The sequence below is a fragment of the Rhyacophila brunnea genome, unplaced genomic scaffold (genome assembly GCF_057557595.1).
Source record: "Rhyacophila brunnea isolate RB1 unplaced genomic scaffold, BYU_Rbru_1.0 scaffold_18, whole genome shotgun sequence".
In the NCBI taxonomy this organism is placed as follows: Eukaryota; Metazoa; Arthropoda; class Insecta; order Trichoptera; family Rhyacophilidae; genus Rhyacophila; species Rhyacophila brunnea.
Genome location: NW_028232837.1, coordinates 20,593,314 through 20,614,213, shown reverse-complemented (window position 1 = coordinate 20,614,213; position 20,900 = coordinate 20,593,314). Strand labels below are relative to the sequence as shown.

The 20,900-nt window shown below is 33.9% G+C and overlaps 2 protein-coding genes across 3 annotated transcripts in view; both read right to left on the bottom strand.

Moving 5' to 3' along the window:
* Nucleotides 1–10,028, bottom strand: part of LOC147073309 (peripheral plasma membrane protein CASK-like) — a 686,848-nt gene extending 676,820 nt beyond the window's left edge. For both annotated transcript variants that reach the window (XM_085945407.1, XM_085945406.1), the window contains exon 1: nucleotides 9,352–10,028. In XM_085945407.1, coding sequence (XP_085801533.1) covers nucleotides 9,352–9,410 — 59 coding nt within the window. In that variant the 5' untranslated portion in view covers nucleotides 9,411–10,028. The remainder of the gene's footprint in view (nucleotides 1–9,351) is intronic.
* Nucleotides 10,029–14,289: 4,261 nt separating this feature from the next.
* LOC147073308 (anosmin-1-like) overlaps nucleotides 14,290–20,900 on the bottom strand; it is a 72,312-nt gene continuing 65,701 nt past the window's right edge. Inside the window, exons 4-9 of the mRNA XM_085945405.1 lie at nucleotides 19,017–19,218; nucleotides 17,991–18,321; nucleotides 16,813–16,954; nucleotides 15,350–15,503; nucleotides 14,977–15,061; nucleotides 14,290–14,651 (exon numbers count right to left, since the gene is read on the bottom strand). Of these exons, the coding sequence (XP_085801531.1) occupies nucleotides 14,481–14,651; nucleotides 14,977–15,061; nucleotides 15,350–15,503; nucleotides 16,813–16,954; nucleotides 17,991–18,321; nucleotides 19,017–19,218 (1,085 nt within the window). The 3' untranslated portion in view covers nucleotides 14,290–14,480. The remainder of the gene's footprint in view (nucleotides 14,652–14,976; nucleotides 15,062–15,349; nucleotides 15,504–16,812; nucleotides 16,955–17,990; nucleotides 18,322–19,016; nucleotides 19,219–20,900) is intronic.

The following is a 20,900-nucleotide window of genomic DNA, read 5'->3' as shown; positions in this document are numbered from 1 at the left end:
TTGGCTCGGGATTGGATTCCCTAGTGGTAGAGGTGGGAGTGAAGATGGACATTATTTGCAATGTTTAAGTACCGATATAAATGAAATTAGATGGCTTCCAACCTTTATTGAGGGAAGAAGAATTGGGCGAAGAATGTAAATATAGACAATATTCAGTCTAACGGTCACCAAAAGTAAATTACAATGATCCATCCACATCGGTACCTTCATATGCGCTTGTAGTTGTATAAATAATCAGAGTTTTATGAAGAATAGTAAAGTTGTTAGTCAGTTGTCTACCCATTAGCTCATTGCACTGGATCAAATACACATTGAAAAAATAACATGCACATTTGACCGACCACGAGTTCGAACCATTGACTTCATTTTTACATAAAGACAACCGCTCTACTCACTAGTCCAACGTGAGTACAAATTATACGATGAGTATAATTGTCCTGTGGCACATGGCATCTTACTAAGCTTCAAGAGTCTTGGCTTTTGTGCTTTGAGAATCGATGTCTCCGCCGAATCTTAGGGGTACATTGGTACGACCGCCTTACAAACACCCGAGTTCGTGAGCAGACACAGCAGCTTTCGGTGATAAAGGTTATCACGAAGAGACGCTTTACGTGGCTGGGACAAGTGTTCCGGATGCCGCCAAAGAGTGCGACATTTCGTACCCTTGTGGCACAGCCTCAAGTGTTCCGTCACCGTGGCCAGCCCTCCCTCACCCTGCAGCGGTGCTACAAAAGCGACCTACGTGCTGCAGGTCTGACATGGGGGGAGGCGCAAGAGTTGATGGCGTACCGAGGGAAGTGGCTATGCCCCAATGCTGGGTCGTGACAGGGTGGAAGAAGAAGAAGATAATTGTCCGTACATCGCCTATGCCGATGATGCGCTGCTGCTGATCGAAGCAACTGTACAGATATTTCACATCAAACGTAGTGCTTCGTGATACGCTCGATTAGGACCGAGTGTGTAGCGGGGCGGGTTTGGTTTAAAGGACGTGTTTGTGTGGTCGAAGCCAAAGGCAGGGCGAGACTGCTATCAACGAAGCCTGGTCAACTATTTTGTCAGATAGGTACATACCAGAGTCTACCTAGCTGCTAGGCTAGAGCTAGACTGACAGTTTGTATCAAATAAAACTGAAAACATTGTCCTTATGGGACTAGATAATATGTTAATGAAGCAGACATCTACAGTCCGCATGGGAGATACCAGTGTTAAGATAGTCACAAATCTCGGCGTAGAGCTAAATACTATTAGGATAAAATTCTATCTCGTCATGCGAAATTCGCGTTCCACAAGGCTTTAGGACCTTTAGGTATTGGTTTGGTGGACCATTAACTTCAATGTACACTTTATATAAAATCATGATAAAACGCATTTTTAAGATATAGAGCCACTTCAAAATTTATCCATAAGCCCCTAAATTCCAACATGGCGAAGAAAATTTTAATTTTCTATAAATACCGTCTGATTTCATTGATTTTCAATTTGAATTAGTATTTTATGGTGCTGAATACCAATTTGAAATTAAACTTTAAAGTTTTCCAATTCGAAGCCCATAAAATACTAAGACGGTGGCTAAAATATCAATTTTATAGGTACGTTTTATCTAGGTACCGTCTTATTTGATTGTTGTTCAGTTATTGTGCATTATTATAATATAGTGTTGAATATTACTTAATTCAAAGTTGGAAACCTATAATATGATGTTTTTTCAACAGATCCTTACAATTAAAGGTCATCGGACGCCACTGCTACGCAGATAATAATGTATAATATGTAGAAAACTGTAGGTAAATTTAAGAAATGCAGATTTTCACGCTATTCTTCAGTCATTCAGTATTATTGACATTTAAAAATATGTGTCTGTGCGATATAATTTGATGTGATATTTTGATTGATAATTCACGCGTAGAATTTTGTTATATAATTATTTTGTGTGTTTTCTGGCGAATATAATATGGCGAAGGGTTCCATGTTACTTGGGTACCTACCACAAAATGAGGTCGCGAGTGCTTCATAATTTATGCTCAACGACAACTCAATAAATCAAAAAAATCGGTAATAATACACGGAATACCCTTAACCCTAGGGTTCCGTGGAAACCATTTGAGGAACACTGCTGTGAAAAATCACACTGCCCTTAACCTTAGCGATAGGTAGGGGGGCCCGCCATAGATCCTAGCCTGGGGCCCGCTTTAAGATGTGGGGGCCATGGTTACAGGGTCACAGGCCCTTCTGTGAATGAATAAGCTGTCTTTCTAATAATTGTAAGCTAAGTATTTTATGAAGATAATTTGCATCAATCCATTTTTAGTGTACTGATAAGCAATAGGTACGTGGTACGTGACATAACAATGACTTAACCTACTTAATTCCATTTATTGAAGTAAATCAACAAGTATGAATAGTTTTTTTTGTAATATTATCATTTACTTAACTATATAAGTTAAATATAGAATTATAATAACGTTATTTTCTTTATTAACCTATTGGCTACTGGTTATTCATGATTACTTAACCAGATGTGAGCTATCAACCGCACTAGAATAACTAAGTAAGAACTTACATACTAAAAGTCAGCTGTTTTGCCAGTAGCCTAGTAGCGTGTTTTCTTATCGTTTTCTGATACAGATTATGACTTTTATTGACTTTAAAACACAACGATGTGTAAACATTTAATATTGTATGAATACGTTAGCATAATATTGTATAGTGTACACTCGGGCGATTATTTTTCTTTTTTCTTGAAGCATTTTGTAAACAAATAATATGAAATATTTCGTAAGCAAACATTTAATACTTTCATTCCATCGCTATGTGCCTTTTTAGTTAGGGATTGCAATACCGGTATTTCAAAACCGGGATTAAATTGTTTATTATTCAAAAATCCAAAATACCGGTAGTTTCGGTATTAAGAAAGCATGCACGTATATGTTTTTCAAAAATGAATATAATTACCTACTTACTACTTTATACTATATTGTATATTTAATTTAGTGTACTTATAACTTTTACGCTGCCAAAACGCAATTAATATATTGACTGAAATCAACAAAAGCTAAACAATATTTTAATAAAATTTCTCAAATATACTTATAGAATTATCGCGATGAATTAAAATATTTCGAAAAAGAAAACATTCGTAGCAAATATTTCCATATAAGTATTTATTTATTTATTTAAAAAAGACACATTGAGCACATAAAAAAATATTAATTCAAGACGTTCACAACATGACATTTAGAATTAAAAGTACAGATAAATGAACTTAGTAGAGAGAAAAAACAAAGCAAAAAATAATTTTATAGGAAAATAAATAAAATAAAAAATCAACAATAATTTTATATTGATCCAACATTGATAGTACATCCAACAAACATTGAATTTCAGCGAGATTTTCCTGTGCCCGGACTGATAGTATTTGTTTAAATTAGCAGTTCAAAAATATTATGATGTATACATATTTACAAAGTGTTTCAAATAGATTTCAATAGTTATATTTATAGATAGGTAGTTCTTCTTTTTCTATAATATGTTTTGACGAATACCGGTATTCAATAAGAAATACCAAAATACCGGTGTTGCAATCCCTAGTTTTAGTAAACACAAAATTTTATCAAGACGGATCTCTTTGCAATGATAACCTTCACAAATAATATTGTGCTGAACTAGAACCTCTATAGCCAGGAATTCCCAACCCTGTTGCCCGCGGACTCATTTTCGCATTTCATATATTTTTTTAAATACATATTTTTATAACATTGCAATTTAATTGTTGTTGGTTGATTGGATATAATATTATCGTCGATGTCGTTGAACAAGAAACTTAATTTACTTCAGAAATATTTATAACTGTAATCATTTGGCGTTGTAGCTAGCCCTTACATCAAAACTCGTCTCGCCTACAACGTATCAAATTCGTCGATGTGACGTCATCGTTATTCATAAAACACACGTTGCCAAATGGAGCTCAGCAGATTGGTCAAATACGACTGTTTCGCTTGAAAAAAACATCTGCTGTTGTAATCGACAAGTCGCGTGCTTCTCGGGCTCCGAGTCGACGACGCCAGGTCGCATATAAACACATACGAATAATTCGTATTATTGGTCCAATTATTGGTCATTTCTATACCGGCTCGCCGATCGCCGCATTCAAATATGTAGACGCTTCGAAGGCTACGCGCGACTGCCGCTAGGTAGACGAGCGCGGTCTTCATAAGCAACACTGGATCGCCGTTCTCGGAAGGTTTGATGTATGGCTGTGCGGCACACGAGGCGAGTTTAGATGTGATAACCGACTTAAAGCGAAACCAGCAGTGCCGACGCCTAGCGGGATAACGATGCAGATGTTGTAAGTATATTATTTGTACCCACAACATTTTTGATTATAAGGCTGTTAGGAATATTTCACTGTTTTCACTCTGTTATGTGATTGAAAATAACAAGTATCTAGATACCTATTTAAAATGTGTAGTTATAATTTTTGTTAGTAGGTATTTTATTCGATAATTATATTAATATTAACTCAGCCATTTTCATTCTATTAGTGACGTCCTTAGTCAAAGTGCCGTCCTAAGCAGCCTCAGCATGCGTAGCCCTTTCATTTTTAATCTCAAATAATTGTTGAACGACATATTTATTATCTTAAATACAAGAAGTTAAACAAAAATCTTTTAAAAGGTCACATATGTACATACTTATCATCTACTGATGAGTAGAGCATTTTCACGAAATCTACAGCGGTGTCTTTAGGTAACCGCGTGAAGGTCTGAGGAGTTGACAGGCTTGGAGGACCCCTCGTCGGCCGATGTCGATACCTTCTAACGTAGCGAACGTATCGGCTACTTCGTGGAAAACCGTCACTGCTCTCAAAAGTTGTAATAATATTCTCATTCATTCCTTCATTAACTGTCCTTCACAATGTGCCGCCTCTAAACAACGTATGACCTGCTACTCCCACGGATCGTCACTGCATTATATCACGACTTGTAAACGTCCTAACTAATATTTTCTATATATTCGTACATGTAATTTACCTAAATAGATTTGAGTTTGTATGAAGCGACATTACATTGGGGAAAAGTATACCTACATATATTATGAATATTCATACTATTAACTACATAATAATAATAACCTTCAACTTAGATAAGCAATAGGTAAAAATATTCATTAACTGAATTGAGCCCTGGATTGACATACCTACATAATATTTCTAATATCAAATTTTAAACACTATCAAGTAACACTAATTAATATCAAATTGGCAGAAATTTCGCTTAGGGCCTAGACATCATGGCAAACGGCTCCGTGTAAACGCAGTTGATTCCAAATTATGCATCTAATTGGAATCAAGCAAGACCATTCCAATTGGATACATTGGAACACCGTCCAATTAGTATTAACTTATGACTCGAATATGGAGGATAAACGGAACATATTATAATCAGGGCTCGAAATGGACCGGAGCGCACCGGAGCGCCGTTCCTGTTCGTGAAATCGGCAAAATTACCGCTCCGTCTCGTGGAAAAAATAATTTGACCGTCTGAGCTAGATAGGCCATATAATAGAAAATCTAACACACTTATTTTATGAAATACACATAAAATTGATAACTATGTCTTCTAACTATGATATCTATGTATTGTTCTTCAGAAAACTGTCGAGCGCTCCGGTTCGTAAACTTTTTCATTTCGAGCGCTGATTATAATATTCCTATTCGGTATCCTATCATCATGGCCTCCACAAGGGGGGGGCTGACAGGGCTTTAGCCTATGGGCCCGGGCTCAGGAAGGGCCCGGCGTGACGAGTCGACCGATAAGTGAGATAAATACAGACCACAAAATTGGTCTAATAGAAAAGAAAGTCGCCTGCGGCGCTATTTTAGTTCAATAATTATTAATAATTAAAACATTTGAGTGTACGATGCAATTTTTAACTGTGTGCCGATACTTGACAACTCCATAATTCAAATGGATGTACATATTAAAAATACAAAAAATCGCTAAAAATACACCTTAATTTTACCGCTTACACCATGGAAAACGCTACTATAGCGCGTCACACTTCCTTTACCTTTAGCGATAGGTAGGGGGGGCTCCAAACATCCTAACCTGGGGGGGCGCTTCAGGATGTGGGGGCCATGCCTATCATAGTAGGTATATTATATGAGAAGATGCTAAACCATGTTTTTTTGCTAATTTCAAAGACTTACAGAGAGCTCAATATAGATACAATTGAAGATATTCCTCGATTTTATTTTTATATTATTATTTGTTAACAACTGTGTTCTTTAAGCACTATTTTCTAGCATGTACCTACGTACTTAGATAGGAGAAAAGAATGATCTCAGATGGTGTCGAAGTGAGAGTGTCACGAACGCGTGCGCTTTCCAGTTGAAGCAGCACCATCAAGGAAGCAAAAAGATCAGCGCAGGATCACTCCAGATGGTAAAAAATTGTTGGCAACGCTTGTAAATGAACTGATCACCATCGTCAGTAATGAGACAAAAGATACGAAGAAGCACCTTTTTAGTATTACCTACTTGCTTAGATATTAAATAATTAAGCACTTAGTTCATATATATTTCATTAATAATCTAGCTGCTTTCCTCGGCAAAATTCGAGTGCTTAAAGTCAGACAACGTTATCTACAAAAAAGTGTTTTTATTTTTGAGATAACGTTATTTTACATTTATGGCCACATGATAGTCAAACAACGATTTGTCAATCTTTTCTAATTTCTTATTAAATCGTCAGTAAAGTTTAACGCTAACTACATAAGTTACCCTTGTTTTCATATTTTTTTTAAACTATCCCTATAAATTTTAACATCATCATAATCAAGATAAATGTACAATACGCAATAAATTATAAAATATTAACATTAGGTTTCATTTAACATTTCCCTTGTTGAGTTACAAGAATCTAAAATAACGATTTTTGGCTCTCCTGTAAAGTTGCACTTTTGTAGATAGTGTTGTTTGACACTAAGCCCTCGAATTGTGTTTAAATATTAAATAGAAACACTATATTTTAACTAATAGAAAATATTGATTTCTACTAATGAGAGTGTACAATTTGGTCTTCATATTTCGCCACTAGCATTTCTAATTATTCTATAATACCTAATATGTTTGACAAGGAAAGATTCGCTTTCACAAAGACAAAACTCCATTAACTTGTATTCCGAGTAAATTGTTGAAGCCGCCTGTCATACTAAAGTAAATAAAAGTTTATGCAGGTAACTAACTTTGGAACTAAGTACCCACAATTAACCCTTTCAGAACCTTAATATAGGTCAAAAATAACAGCTTTGTTCATGTCTTTAAATTATAATTAGGAACTTAAGTAGCTACATTATTTCAGATTTGTAATAAATTATATTTTTATTCAACGAATAATTCACTAGATGAATATAACATACATAATTTTGAAACACGTAATTCGATGGATCCCCGGTCCCGTCCTGGTATGTTTCTGAGATTTTGCCAAATTATGTTATTACATAAAGTACCTACATTTTTTTAAACTTTTATGGTTCCTGAGATATTTTAATGTCTTTGGGAAACCATATTGAGGCTTAAATGGAGTAAATCTTTATTAATTTACAATTAGTAATAGATACTAATACTTAGATATCTATAATTTATTTAAAATTAACAAAAAAAATTATTTAAACATGCAGATAAAATAATAATTCAAATATTAAATGAGATAATGGAGGCAAAATCTGTCAACATGACATGAATTTTAAAATATCTTTATTTTCCAAAAAAATAAAGAAAACGCTTTATTAGATTTCAGGCAGTGTAGCTTTCCTATTAAATTCCACTAGTTCTTACTAAATTTAAATAGGTCATGTTAAATTCTTTCGGGCCAGACTGTCTACCCTACAGTTTGGTAATAATTATTAATTCAGTCACTTCAAAAGAGAAGTATTTTTATGATAAATATACAATATAATATTTTTCCTACGTAACTTTAAAACCATTTGGGAGTAATTGAACATAATATTATTTAAATCGTTAATGTCCTTTAAAATGAACACTGAGTGGTTAAAGTATGTTATTTGACTCATTGCCAGTGGCGATTTTTCATGAAACATATTACCAGGCAGTAGAAGCAGCAGAAAGTATCAAAAATTTTAAAATATCCGTATTTTCACAAAACTTGATCTTTCACCAAAACTTGATCGAACCGTAAAAGAAGCCCAGGCCAAATTCTAACCTAAAACTATCGGCGTATTGGGCCTCCGCGTACCTAAAAAGAGACTTGTCATGATTGGCAAAGTAAACGGTAAAAAAGGAAGATTAACAGAAGTTAATCATAATTAGATATGAATGTGATAGCCAGTCGCCATGGACCAAGGTTTTGAAGCCGGGTTCAATTTATTACTTCATTATGTGCCATATTATACTTTTTCGGACGTCAACGATAATTTTACCCATCTTGTTCCTGCCTATCACTGCTCTCAGCATTAAAAACACCATTTTAGTCAACGTTGATCATGTTCACTTCCTTTAATCGGTGGCAGGGTTTAGGGACGTGGAGATTAAATGCACTGAGTGATTTTGAATTTTGACTCCCATTTTGACCCTACGATAAAAAATTAAATAAAAACCATCCTTTAACCAAAATTAATTATTATAAAAATGAGACTGACAGCATATTATAATGCTTAGGTAAGTGGTAGTGATTATGTTGATGTTATTTGCAATGATTTTGCTATGCTTTGGATAATATTTCATATTCAATAGAAGTAGGTATACGCATATTATATTAATATTTTTGTGTAGATAGGTACCTAATTTAATAATTGTATGACTGGTTTGAACTGTTTCGAGCCCCCCTTTTAGATTTTCTGACTAATAGATTGCGTCATTAGCGTCAAAGATATCACCTCTTTTTCTTATATCAATAGAGTCTGAAATGTTCAATTTAATAGATTTCGATTAAATAGTGTGAATTGACGAATGAAGAGTAAGAAAATGATCTTAGGATTATTTTAAAAATTTATACTTAGGGATGTCGAGCTACACGTAGGGTAGAATTGTGAGCAGTGTGGGAACTGCTCGTGAACATCACGATCCTCGGTAATGAGGCAACGATTGATTTATTTTAGTAATAGGATTCATATAAGATTCCGCTTGGTTCATTTGACAGTTTAGCTTGGAACGACGGTATTATCATCTTGTTTTATATTAATTACATTTTCTAAACAAATATATAATATTATCGAATTGTATTAAAATATTAATTAGGAAATTGAGCCGTCCACCTGGGACCCCGACACTTCATTGTGCCATACCAGGTGAGATTAAAATGAGGAAAACAAACATAGCTGTCAGATACTTACTTTCCGATTATCTCACAGAGCTCGTACACATCGTCAAATAACACTTCGTCGTCAGCCATATTTCCACGCTATTTTAGCACAAGATTATCACAAAATCACAACAACACGGACACTGTCACAAACAAAAACACTGTCGGGTATTTTTTTTATCTGCCGCACATTGAGGTTAGGTTACGCCCACAGAACGTTATGTCAAAAACATACGAGATACTTATTCAAATTGGAATCTTATCAGATAGAATCACTACGATATATTGTGAAATTGAATGCAGTAATCGTGCGAGAAGTATAAGTGCTTTGATAATTTTAAAATGTGAATAAATTTTGTCAATAAATGTAATCTGTCAAACATATATTTTGACGTTTGTAGTGTAGTATATACAAGGGGAGGGGAGGGGCGTGTCGATCGCGAGTTACTATTGCAGGCCGTACTTAGGAGCCCGGTTTCGGTTTACGAACATGGCCGCGCTGTCAGTTCACAGTTTCACTGAACCATTTCGCGGAATGCGTGACACAAAAACATTCGACGCACTGCGGTTTTCGCACGAGAATTATTATGGAATCACATAGCCGAGGCGAGGAGTCGGTTTAAAACCGTCAAAAACAATTTATACGCGAAAGTAGACGCGAGTGACTGCTAAGGGCAGGAATGACATTGGAACGCCTTGAAGTTGGCTGCATTCGTTGCGCAATAGGTGTGCGCGCGAGCACGTGGATGCTGGAAATCAGATCCTTGATGCAGCTGACCGCAACCATTTCAATCAGGGATGAATAACCATGGGATAACCCTTTGAATATTTCATCGGTCAATCTCGTTTAAAATTTATGGTTAATTATCGCTATAGAATTTGAAACAACCAATTAAATTAGTTCGACGTCTCAGATAATACTAAATTCTACCCACAAAAACACAATAGAAAGATAATATTCTAACCTCATGACCCCATTTATTAATTTTTATATCATAATACCCACCCATGTTTTATCCAATTGGAATCATGTAAGCATAATAATAATTTATTTTTAATGTTTAGTTTTCCTTCAAATCCAACTTTTGTATTACTCACCTATCTTTATTGTTAGCAGGCTCGCCACAAATGACTCGGCCGCCCCTATACGAATTCCCAAAAAGCCACCCCCGAATTTTGAAGAATTTTAATTGTTTGTCATAGAAATGGTAAATTATTCAAAATAATATCTTTGTAAACATTTTTTTCTTCGAAGTTAGTAAGTATAGAAAAAAAAGATAAAATAAATTAATTACAATTTTCTGAAATTTTAAGTGATTTCGCAAATAAAAAAGCAAAAAGATTAATAAAGAATAAATGAACAAATAAATTTTAATTTCTCAAATTCAAAAAATGATAGCTGCAGGTGCTAGGCAAAAACAATTATTTTACTGTTGTTGCCAGTGCTGGATTTACCATCGGCCTAAAGAGGCTTCAGCCTATGGCTAGAAAAACAGATTGGAAAAATCCGAAAAAAGCTTTTAGACAAAAAAGCATCCACCCAAGATTTACAAAAATTGTTAGGTACCAGTGGAGCATCCCTAGAAACATATTTTTTTTTTGGAATTTCTTGCATAATTTTAAGGCAAATTTTACTTAACTGTACCTACTTACATCATTTGTATTATAATATATTTACGGAAACTTTTGCAGTTGATCGTTATTGTTTACGTTAAATTATACATTTTTTCATATATTAAATAATATGTTCAGAATATGGCAGAATTACCATAGCACATAATAGGCATAGGTACCTATTTATTTTTTTCAATGGCATCCGGGCAAGCAAAAGTCCAATGATATGTACCAATAATAATTATTATAATATACTATCATTGAAATCTAGAAAAAATAGAAAGAATTAATTCAAGACGACAATGAAAAATTTAAAATGGCTTAAATGTGAGCACTTCAAAAAATGGATCCCAATTCTCAGTATATTGCCATACATTTAAGTTACTTTCAGATTGTTTCTTCATTTATACATGCCTACATGAAATTAATTGGCAATGCGAAAGGTCATGTTCTGTACCAACATGAATCAAAACTTATTTACAACACCATTGACCAAAATAGATTGCCCTAACGTCAATGGAATCTAAAAACAACAAAAAAATAGGAAAAATAGTTATTAATATGAAGAAAAAACCATTTTTAATTACTTTTGAACATGTTGGTGTGTCAATCCAGCCCTGATTCGTGTATTCTTTTCTAGTAGGCAGATGTTATTATTTTATGGCAGTTCCATGTGATCTATTGATTATTTTAAATCCCCTTAATTCACCCGCGTTGTGCAATGCACATTACGCACGTATAATGTAACAGTTTGCATTTAATAATTTTAATTCAATATTCATATTTTATTTCTTGTACCATTTATGAGAAGATACTTACATAATCAACATAAAACCATTATTATCTATATCACAGATATTATCTTTTCAAGGAAATAATAATTAAAATCATAATTATTACATAGGTGTAGATCTATTATGTGGCACACTCTGTCAACATTTTGTACTATCTGCTAACAGCGGAAGCCACATGTTCAAAGTAAAAAAAATTGTATATTATACTGATCTCCATAACCTGTACCTATATAATTTAATTATTTAATAAATATAAACATAATATATTTTAAATTGTATTTTTAACCTCGATGCCATTGGATTTATGGTAGTACATTAGTCACATTGTGATATGTGTGTAAGCAGTGGTAAAATACACAATAAGAATAAAGTTTTTACGTTATAATTTAGTCATTTTGTATTAAAAATTACTACATGTCCCGTGAAAATATTTGTCATAGAATTAACGTCATGCCATTTAGTGAGGTGTCGCACGTGTGATGAATTTGATAAATGTCTCGCAGAGTAATATTTTAATTGTAAATGGTTAATAGTAAACAGTGTGTAATAATTTATGTTCAACTATCAAATTTCAAGGAAAATCTAAAAAGAAAATGTTAAATATTATGATGATAATAATTATTATAGTGTGTATAAAAAAACTAGATGATTATCGCTTTTATTTCTTCGATGAAGCAAACTTTTGATGTTTTGTTGCAGTCGGTTATAAAATAACATCTAAAATTGGATAAATAAACAAACATATCTATAAAATATTCTTTATATTCATATAATCTATCAAAAAAATCATATTGTATTGGTTTATTCATAATAATATTATTATATTATGATGTTTGTTTTGAAATCAGAACAAAATGTGTCTTGATAACCTGCAAATTTTTGTGTACCAAATTGTGTACCCCCATAAATTATAATATTACAAAAAAGATGTTTTATTCTTTTATGAAGAATACTCAGGGCTCGAAATGGACCGGAGCGCCGTTCCGGTTCGTGGAATCTGTAAAGTTATCGCTCCGTCTCGTGGTTAAAATATGTTGACCGTCTGAGCTAGATATGCCATATAATAAAAAATCTAACACACTTAAATTTGATAACCATGTTAATATCCCCAGAAAATTTTCGTGCGCTCCGGTTCGTAAACTTTTCCATTTCGAGCGCTGAGAATACTATTCAATGTCCAATAAAATCGTTGGTCCCTATTAAAAAAGTCGGATCTGCAAGATGCTATTTTTCAGTACGAGCAATCAAAGATGTTATATCAAATATTTTTTGTGACCTATTGCTTGCCATAATGAATAAAAATACGGGTTATAGAAACTTTTCTAAACGTTTATAAAAACATCCGTCTGTCCGGTGAACATAGCAGCAACTGTCAGATCCGACGCATCTTGCTCACCCATGCCCAGCCAACAATGTCGGTTGGTAAGAACCGACATTCTTATTCGGACACTCTCGGTAGATCCGTCATTTTTAACTTGAGTATCTCGAAATTTTTCAAACAAACAAAAAAAACTGTGATTGTGGTATAAATGTTTAGTGTTTAAATAACTTTTACGTAATAATCCGAAAATGACAAAATTTCAGATCCGACTTTTTTAATAGGGACCGACGAAATGATAATCCATAAAAAAGCACTCGTATAGTGGATAATGACATCATGTTCATTAAAATTCACTACTTGGTTCTTGTAAGAACGAATATCTTAAGGCTATACCTCAGTTGAGGCATGGTCTAAAAAGATCGCGGCTAGGCGATGCGCGGATTGCGGGTCGCGGGTGCAAATGACGCATGCCGACCGAAATATAATTTGTCATGTAAATCCAACATGCGTCCATTTAATATTCTGTTTATTGTTCTATTAGTAACAATAATAATATATTCATTGACATGTTTTCTTTTTAAAGTAAATGGGTAACGTTTTTAGTCATCTTTACACGATTTAATAATTAATACCCCCGTCGCGATCACGAATCAAATTGATGTATTCACACCTCTACGTTCGCTCTCAGACTGCCAGCGAGTCCAAAATTTGATCGCGCTTATAGTTGAAAATTGTTTGCCGTTTCATTGAAGTATTGCCTTAATATTTTTGAAAACACGGATGATAAACAAAATGCTCTTATTTTTGTATAGGTTTCTCTTTTTGAATCTTTTATTTGTTTTGATTTGATTGCTTAGGACACCACTCGAAGTGGAAATTTTTACGAACCGGAGCTCTATTAACATATTTATCTAATTATATGTGTATTTTATAAAAATAAGCGTTTTTGATTTTGTGTTATATGACCTAACTAGCTCAGACCCTCAAGTTAATTATTTCACCAGACGAAGTGATAATCTTGGGGATTTAATGAACCGGAGCCGAGTTCCAATGCGCTCCAACCATTTCGAAATTCTTGGCTTAAGAAAATCTTCTAATAATAAAATTCACATTGCCTGTCACTGCAAAATAGTCTTTGATCTTTCGTGTAAGGTAAAGATTAAGGTCGGTCAATTAATATTTCTTTAGCAAATTGATAATTAGTAAATAAAGATGGTTAAACAAATGAATACTCACAATTAGCTAGTATACATTTATATTTTACAAAAAGAGATTAAAGAATACAATAATTAAATTTTAATTAGCAATCACAAAGTATTAAAATAGCCTTATATATTATCTTATAAAGAAGTAATTACAATAATCCAAATATTAATACTAAAATAACACAATAAAAAAAACAACAGTAATTAACAACATAAAACATTCAATTCAATTGCATTTAATTATTTCCTTCTTCGCTGACATCTGAAACTCTTCGCAGGACGGCGTATTGAAGCGGATGACAGCTTCTCTGGATTTCCTTCCATCGGGAGATATCTTGCTGACGTGAACAAAATATTTACAACTAAAATGGAGATCATACAGATGGAGTTTCGGCACCTGGAAACAATAATCAGGCTTGTTGTAGCTCACTTGTCTTTTAAAATCAAAGATATTTGCATTGCTTTGTTAAATTACTCATTCTTTTATGATAATCGTGTATTTTTAGTGTTGCTATTAATATTGCTTCCTAAATAAACAATCTAGAAAAGAGTGTTCACTACTCTGCTCATGGTAAACTTATTGTACTTTTACTTATTATTTAGTAAATTAACAATCTTGAAATAGTTTTAGAACATTTATTCATAAATAAAGGAATATGTATCCTAAAAGAGAGAATTATAAAATTATAAGTAGGTAGGTAATATTATTGTAATAAAATTACATCAGTTGTAACTGCAATCTGTTTTCTTATCTTGTGCCCTTTATCTTCTCCTTCGCATGGACCTGTCCACCATTCTACTGAATATCTGAAATAATAAAAATTATTTTAATTAGTAATAACGATTCTTCTATCCGATTATTATTTAATAATAAAGAAAATGGTAAAAATAACAAAAAAGTATTTTAGAAAAACTGTATTCTGGAATAAAATTGATAAAACAGTTTTTCTATTTATGTCATTTGGTTTGAAACTTGGATTAAGTGAAAGATGATTAATAAATTGATATCCATAATATTTTATAGATGGCAGTAAGACATTAAATATAATTAAAATTTCTGATTATATTATAGAATGAACAGAAATTTCAATGTACCTTATAGTCCTTCCAGGTCTTCCAAACACTGGTTTCCAGACGACCCTAGCGAGTAACTGATCTTTACTCCAAAAGAATTTCTGTACCTCGACTCCTTCAATTCTATCCTCGGCACTTCTTTTCGAACTGTTGCCTTCCGATGGTATCACTGAATCTGAAAAGAATACAAGGTACGATATTATATTTCATTATTCATAATAAGCATATTGTTATTAATATTTTAAAAGATCAATATATCTATAATTGGTATCTTCTAAGGATTGTTTAGGTATTAATTAATTTGTTTCTAAATGTTCTTGTGACATAATATCAGTAGTTATTTTAATCCAATCTTTTTAATTGTATAACAGAGAAACTACTTTTTAACGCTTTTCAGTGAAAACAAACAATGCAAACTGATTGATTCTTGATGATATTGTTAGAATCTAGTAAGTACATAATATTATTGCTTCCCAGTATATTATAATATCTTTGGTACAGTTCGGCAGGGGCGGCTCTACCTTAAGGGTTCATAGGGACCATCTCCACATTCTTATCATGGGGAAAATGCGTAAAAAACGTCCGAAATTGCTATCATTGTTATAATATACCTACTTAATTAAATGATTAAATGAATTATTTATTTTATTTCATCTATCTATACTCGTCGCAATTTTAGAGATATGTTTATTATTATTATACAAATAAATAAAACAATAATTGTAAGTATATTATGTAATAACATAATAATGATTACGCGGTATTAAAATAATTTATTAAATTAAATACGCTCTATTTCACGGTGACACCTATGTACAAGTTAAGAAAGCTATGGCGTCTATTTCTCGCTGATCGGGGTCACTCAGTCCCATCCCGTTGCTGCGATACAAGTCTCTTTCTACAAAGTATGTGAATGCATTAGCGTTATTACACGCATACTAGGGACCGAATAGAAGGACCCCATAGGTGAGTAAAAACGCTCGTTGTATGTTGTTGTTCAAAACTGAAGATGGTACATCTATAATAATTATTATTATTAATTAAGTTTATATTTTTAAGCATGATTTTTAGATGTGATTAAGTAACGACTCAGATAATCATATTATTTATTCTGAAAAATTACCCCTTTCCTCATTAATAAAATCATATTGTTATAAGTAGCTTCGTTTATAATGTAACTACCTATAATAATATGATAATGTAGGTAGGTACATACTTGTACATATATTTGATAATTAATGACTAAACCCCACCACTTAGAAAGTCAACGAGCCGCCACTGCAGTTCGATTATAAGGAATACAGCGGAAAACACATTTTGAAAATACCGGATATACTGGATTATTTGTTAGGTTAACCTAACCAAACCTAACCTAAACTAACCCAAACTAACAAATAATCCAGTATATTGGGTATTATCAAAATGTGTTTTCCGCTGTATTCCTCATAACCGAACTGTACCATATCTTTTTATATAATACATACCATTTGAATAGTTTGTTGTATTGAGAACTATTGCTGATTTTTCACTCTTCAATCGTGTAGTCCCAAATTGCGCCAAAGCCTGAACTTGTAAGAAGTATAGAGATCTCGGTTGAAGTCCTTTTAGCTCAAACGATGTTTGATCCTTTAAAAAAATACCATTTATTGTAGAGTTGCATTTAGGTGCAAATAAAATTTTACCAAAATCACATAAGTAATAATAGCTTTGACATTTATTTAGTGAATATGCTGCATATAAATTATATAATAATTTCATATTGTTTGAAGTGATCAATCAGACACATAGGAGTCTTAGAATAAAAAAGGGATAACAATAATATTTCTGTACCATTTCACCTACAATTATTGCTATTTTGGTATCAAATGGTTCTGCAGAACTAGGTCCCTTATTAAGATATGGATCAAAATACAGGACAATCAGCACACAGAGATAAAAATGGATAAGTATATTTAAGAGGACAATCCTATGTCATTTTAGATTGAAATATAAAGAGGAGTTAGGAGTATATTTAATTAATGAATAGTGACACAAACATGTGACATATAAAAATGCAAAGAGTGCTGAATCATCCTCATACATGGAATGCCGTACAAGCAAAATGTACACATCCATTAAGGCGATACTTCAGTGAAACGGCAAATATTTTTCAACTATAGGCCGTGACAAAATCTTGGACTCGCTGGCAGTCTGAGAGCGAACGTCGAGGTATCAATACGTCAATTTGTTTCGTGATGGCGACGGGAGTATTAATTCTTAAATCGTGTAAAGATGACTAAAAACGTTACCCATTTACTTTAAAAAGAAAACATGTCAATGAATATATTATTACAGTAATAGAACAATAAACAGAACATTAAATGGACGCATATTGGATTTATATGACAAATTATATTTCGGTCAGCATGCGTCATTTGAACCCGCTACCCGCAATCCGTGCATCGCCTAGCCACGATCTTTTTAGACCATGCCTCAACTGAGGTATAGCCTTAAGTGTAAAAGAAGACCTGCACGGCTGAAACTCAGTCGGCGCCTTGGGTCTCCTCATTATTAAAACCCTCACTGTTTTTACCCCTGATCCTACAATATTCTGTTGTCCGATACAAAACACTACAATTTTAACAGTTTCAATGATTGAATGAAATGAAAAAGTAATAACTACCTTTCCAACTGTATGATGATTCACCAGCACCGAATCAAGTTCTTGATCGACTCCTTGAAGCCGTCTACTCCAAAAGACTTTGTATTTATGCACTGGGAGATCAGAAGAAAGAGGTGGTCTCCAGGAAAGTGTCCCCCGCAGGGATCCATTATGGTGTCGTAACCCATCTACTGCAAGAGTCAGTGGCTGGCCAGGTGGTCTGGGCCCGTGCGATGCAGTGAAAGGTGCCGATGGAATGGAGAAGCCCCTTGTCCCATTCTCATTGACTGCCGCCACGCGGAACTGGTACCATCTCCCTAGTTTAACGACGTTCTTCAATGATATATTAGATCTGGAATGTTTAATAGTAATTTATAATTGCATTATTGTTCACATGTTGTACCAGTGGCGTATTTAGGGACGTAGAACTATGCCTGATTTTGAGGTATCCTACCACAAAAAATGACAATTTCACATCCACGAAATCTACACTTTCTGTCTTAATTTGCTGTCTCTTAGCAACACAGTATGATCTGCCTACTTTCATAGAACGTCACTTATTAAAACATTGTTGAATTAATTAATTATTTGAAGACCCACTTTAAAATTTTCTGATGAATCGGTTGTGTTATTTGCGTCAAAGAAAATCGCTGCTGTGTTTTAGACTAAGGGTGGCAGGTTATATGAAAGGATGGTGAAAAAGTATGGTGAGCCAGGCTGGTAATCAATTTCCACGTTATCATTTTATTATATGGGTACGTTATAATCACCAAAGTAAATCCTCCGTGTTGCCCTGCATTTTTTTTATCGCGTTGCTATTTCTCGTAAGTTGTCGGCTATTGTTGGCGTGCTTCATTCAGTTGTATGAGAAAGTCGATTCCTTGCCCCTCTGTTTATTTAATACCTCTATGGTTTTAGACAATTTTTTAATTTCTTTAAGCAAGGAATATTGGATATAAAGTGTTCTCTATTTGGAACATTCTTTTATTTTAAAGTACAATAGATAAAACAAAATATTAGCATGGCTGGCAAATTTCAAATGAGGACCTTTTTGATCTCTGCCTCGGCGTCCAGTCACCCAGTCTCTCTTCCGCAAAGTGTCTCCCAACGTGGTGGCGCTCTTCGACGACAAAGAGTAACGGAGTGGTCTCCGAATATGTCAGCTCGTCAGGACTTGCCCAGCGAACTCTGAAAGCACGGCCTCGGCGATGCTCACATATCGTCACGTTTGCGGGGACACTTGGTAAACCTGGTGGAAAAGAAATATTTTTATTTCTGTCTCTCTATAATATTGTTTAATTATATTTTATCCTAATTGCAGATGGCGACACATTTCCGAAACCATTTCTGTATTTATGATTAGTTAACATGGGGCACTAGTAAAATTAATTTTAACGTGGCTCAATTGAACGCCGGACCGTCACATGTCACAACGTCAAGAATTTTTCAGTTGGCTATTTGAAATATCCCCGTTTAATTTTACTCTATGGGTCTTTCTTTGCATGATGCTCTGCTCTTCTTCATGCCACTAAAAGAATGTCGCCTTCGATTTTTTGCCGTAGGTACGGTAAAAGCCGTATAATGTGAAAGGAGCGTTATGCCGCATTCTCACGTGGCGAGTTTTGTCGTTCAACTGGCTGTTCGATGTTGAACGTTGAACAAGAAATTGAAAGGAATATAAGTAACCACGAATCGATTCAAGTTGAACCGATAGTCGTAATGAAGATGGCGTCAAATAAAACAAATATGTTTTACATGCCAATGGAGTATTTTTCACTTTGGTTACTTGCAAGACAATCAGTTGAATCGAATGAGTTGCCTAGAGCATGGTTTCCCAAACTATGGGTCGCGACCCACCAGTGGGTCGCGAGCGAATATTGAGTGGGCCCTCACCACTGTATACATGAATTAAAAAAATAGGAAGTGATAGATTTGATATTTCATTCAGCTATTTATAATTCCTAAAAATTTAAATAAACTTAAGTTACGGAAAATATTGTGATAAAATAATAGGTAATAATTTGAATTGCCAATGCACTACAGATGGCAGCACAGTCGCGGAATATCGCCAGCTAGCGGAGAAAGAGGAGATAGAAGAAAGAGGAGATAGGAGAAAGGGAAGAAAGAAGAGATGAAAAAGTTTGATTCGTTGCGTTGGTTTTGTAACCCATTTCAAGACGACTTACCAACTAGTATGTAAACAAAAGCAAGTGAACAACTCATTGATTTATCAGAAGATACGTCACTGAAAAATAGTTTCAATCGTAAACAGTCAACGAAATTCTGGCTCTCATTTGCTGATAATTATCCTTGCCTGTTCGATGAAGCTGTGAAAGTCCTCCTCCTCTTTACTACCTCATATCTATGTGAGGTCGGATTTTCGGCTATGGTTAACATTAAAACTAAATACCGAAATAAATTGGATATATCAAACTCACTGCGATTAAAAGTAACTAAAGTTGAAGTTGATGCTAAAACTGTAATGAAGAAAAATAAGAAACAAATACATCCTTCCCATTGAAATAACTTTGTAAAAAAACCTTGCAGGTGTAGGTATTTAAGTAATATTTTTTTTTTATTTAAGTTGTTTCTTATTTCAACAGTCTTTCATTCATATTGGTAACACTTATAAAAAATATTTTTTTATTTCAATTAGAACAAAAGACAGCATTAAGTAGTTCCACGACTCGCCACTAGGGAATCTGAGCATTACCAATATTTATGCCCTCTTTTCTCTAAGACAGCTAAGAGGTGGGTCCCAAGATTGGAAATTTTTGTTAGATGGGTCGGAGCCCAGTCAACTTTGGGAACCACTGGCCTAGAGTCATAACTCACATAAATTCCAAAAATCGAGTTTTGAGATAATCGCAAAAACTCACCAGAGCACTGTTTTTTTGTAATTAGAAGAACAGTATTGGACTCCCTTGTATA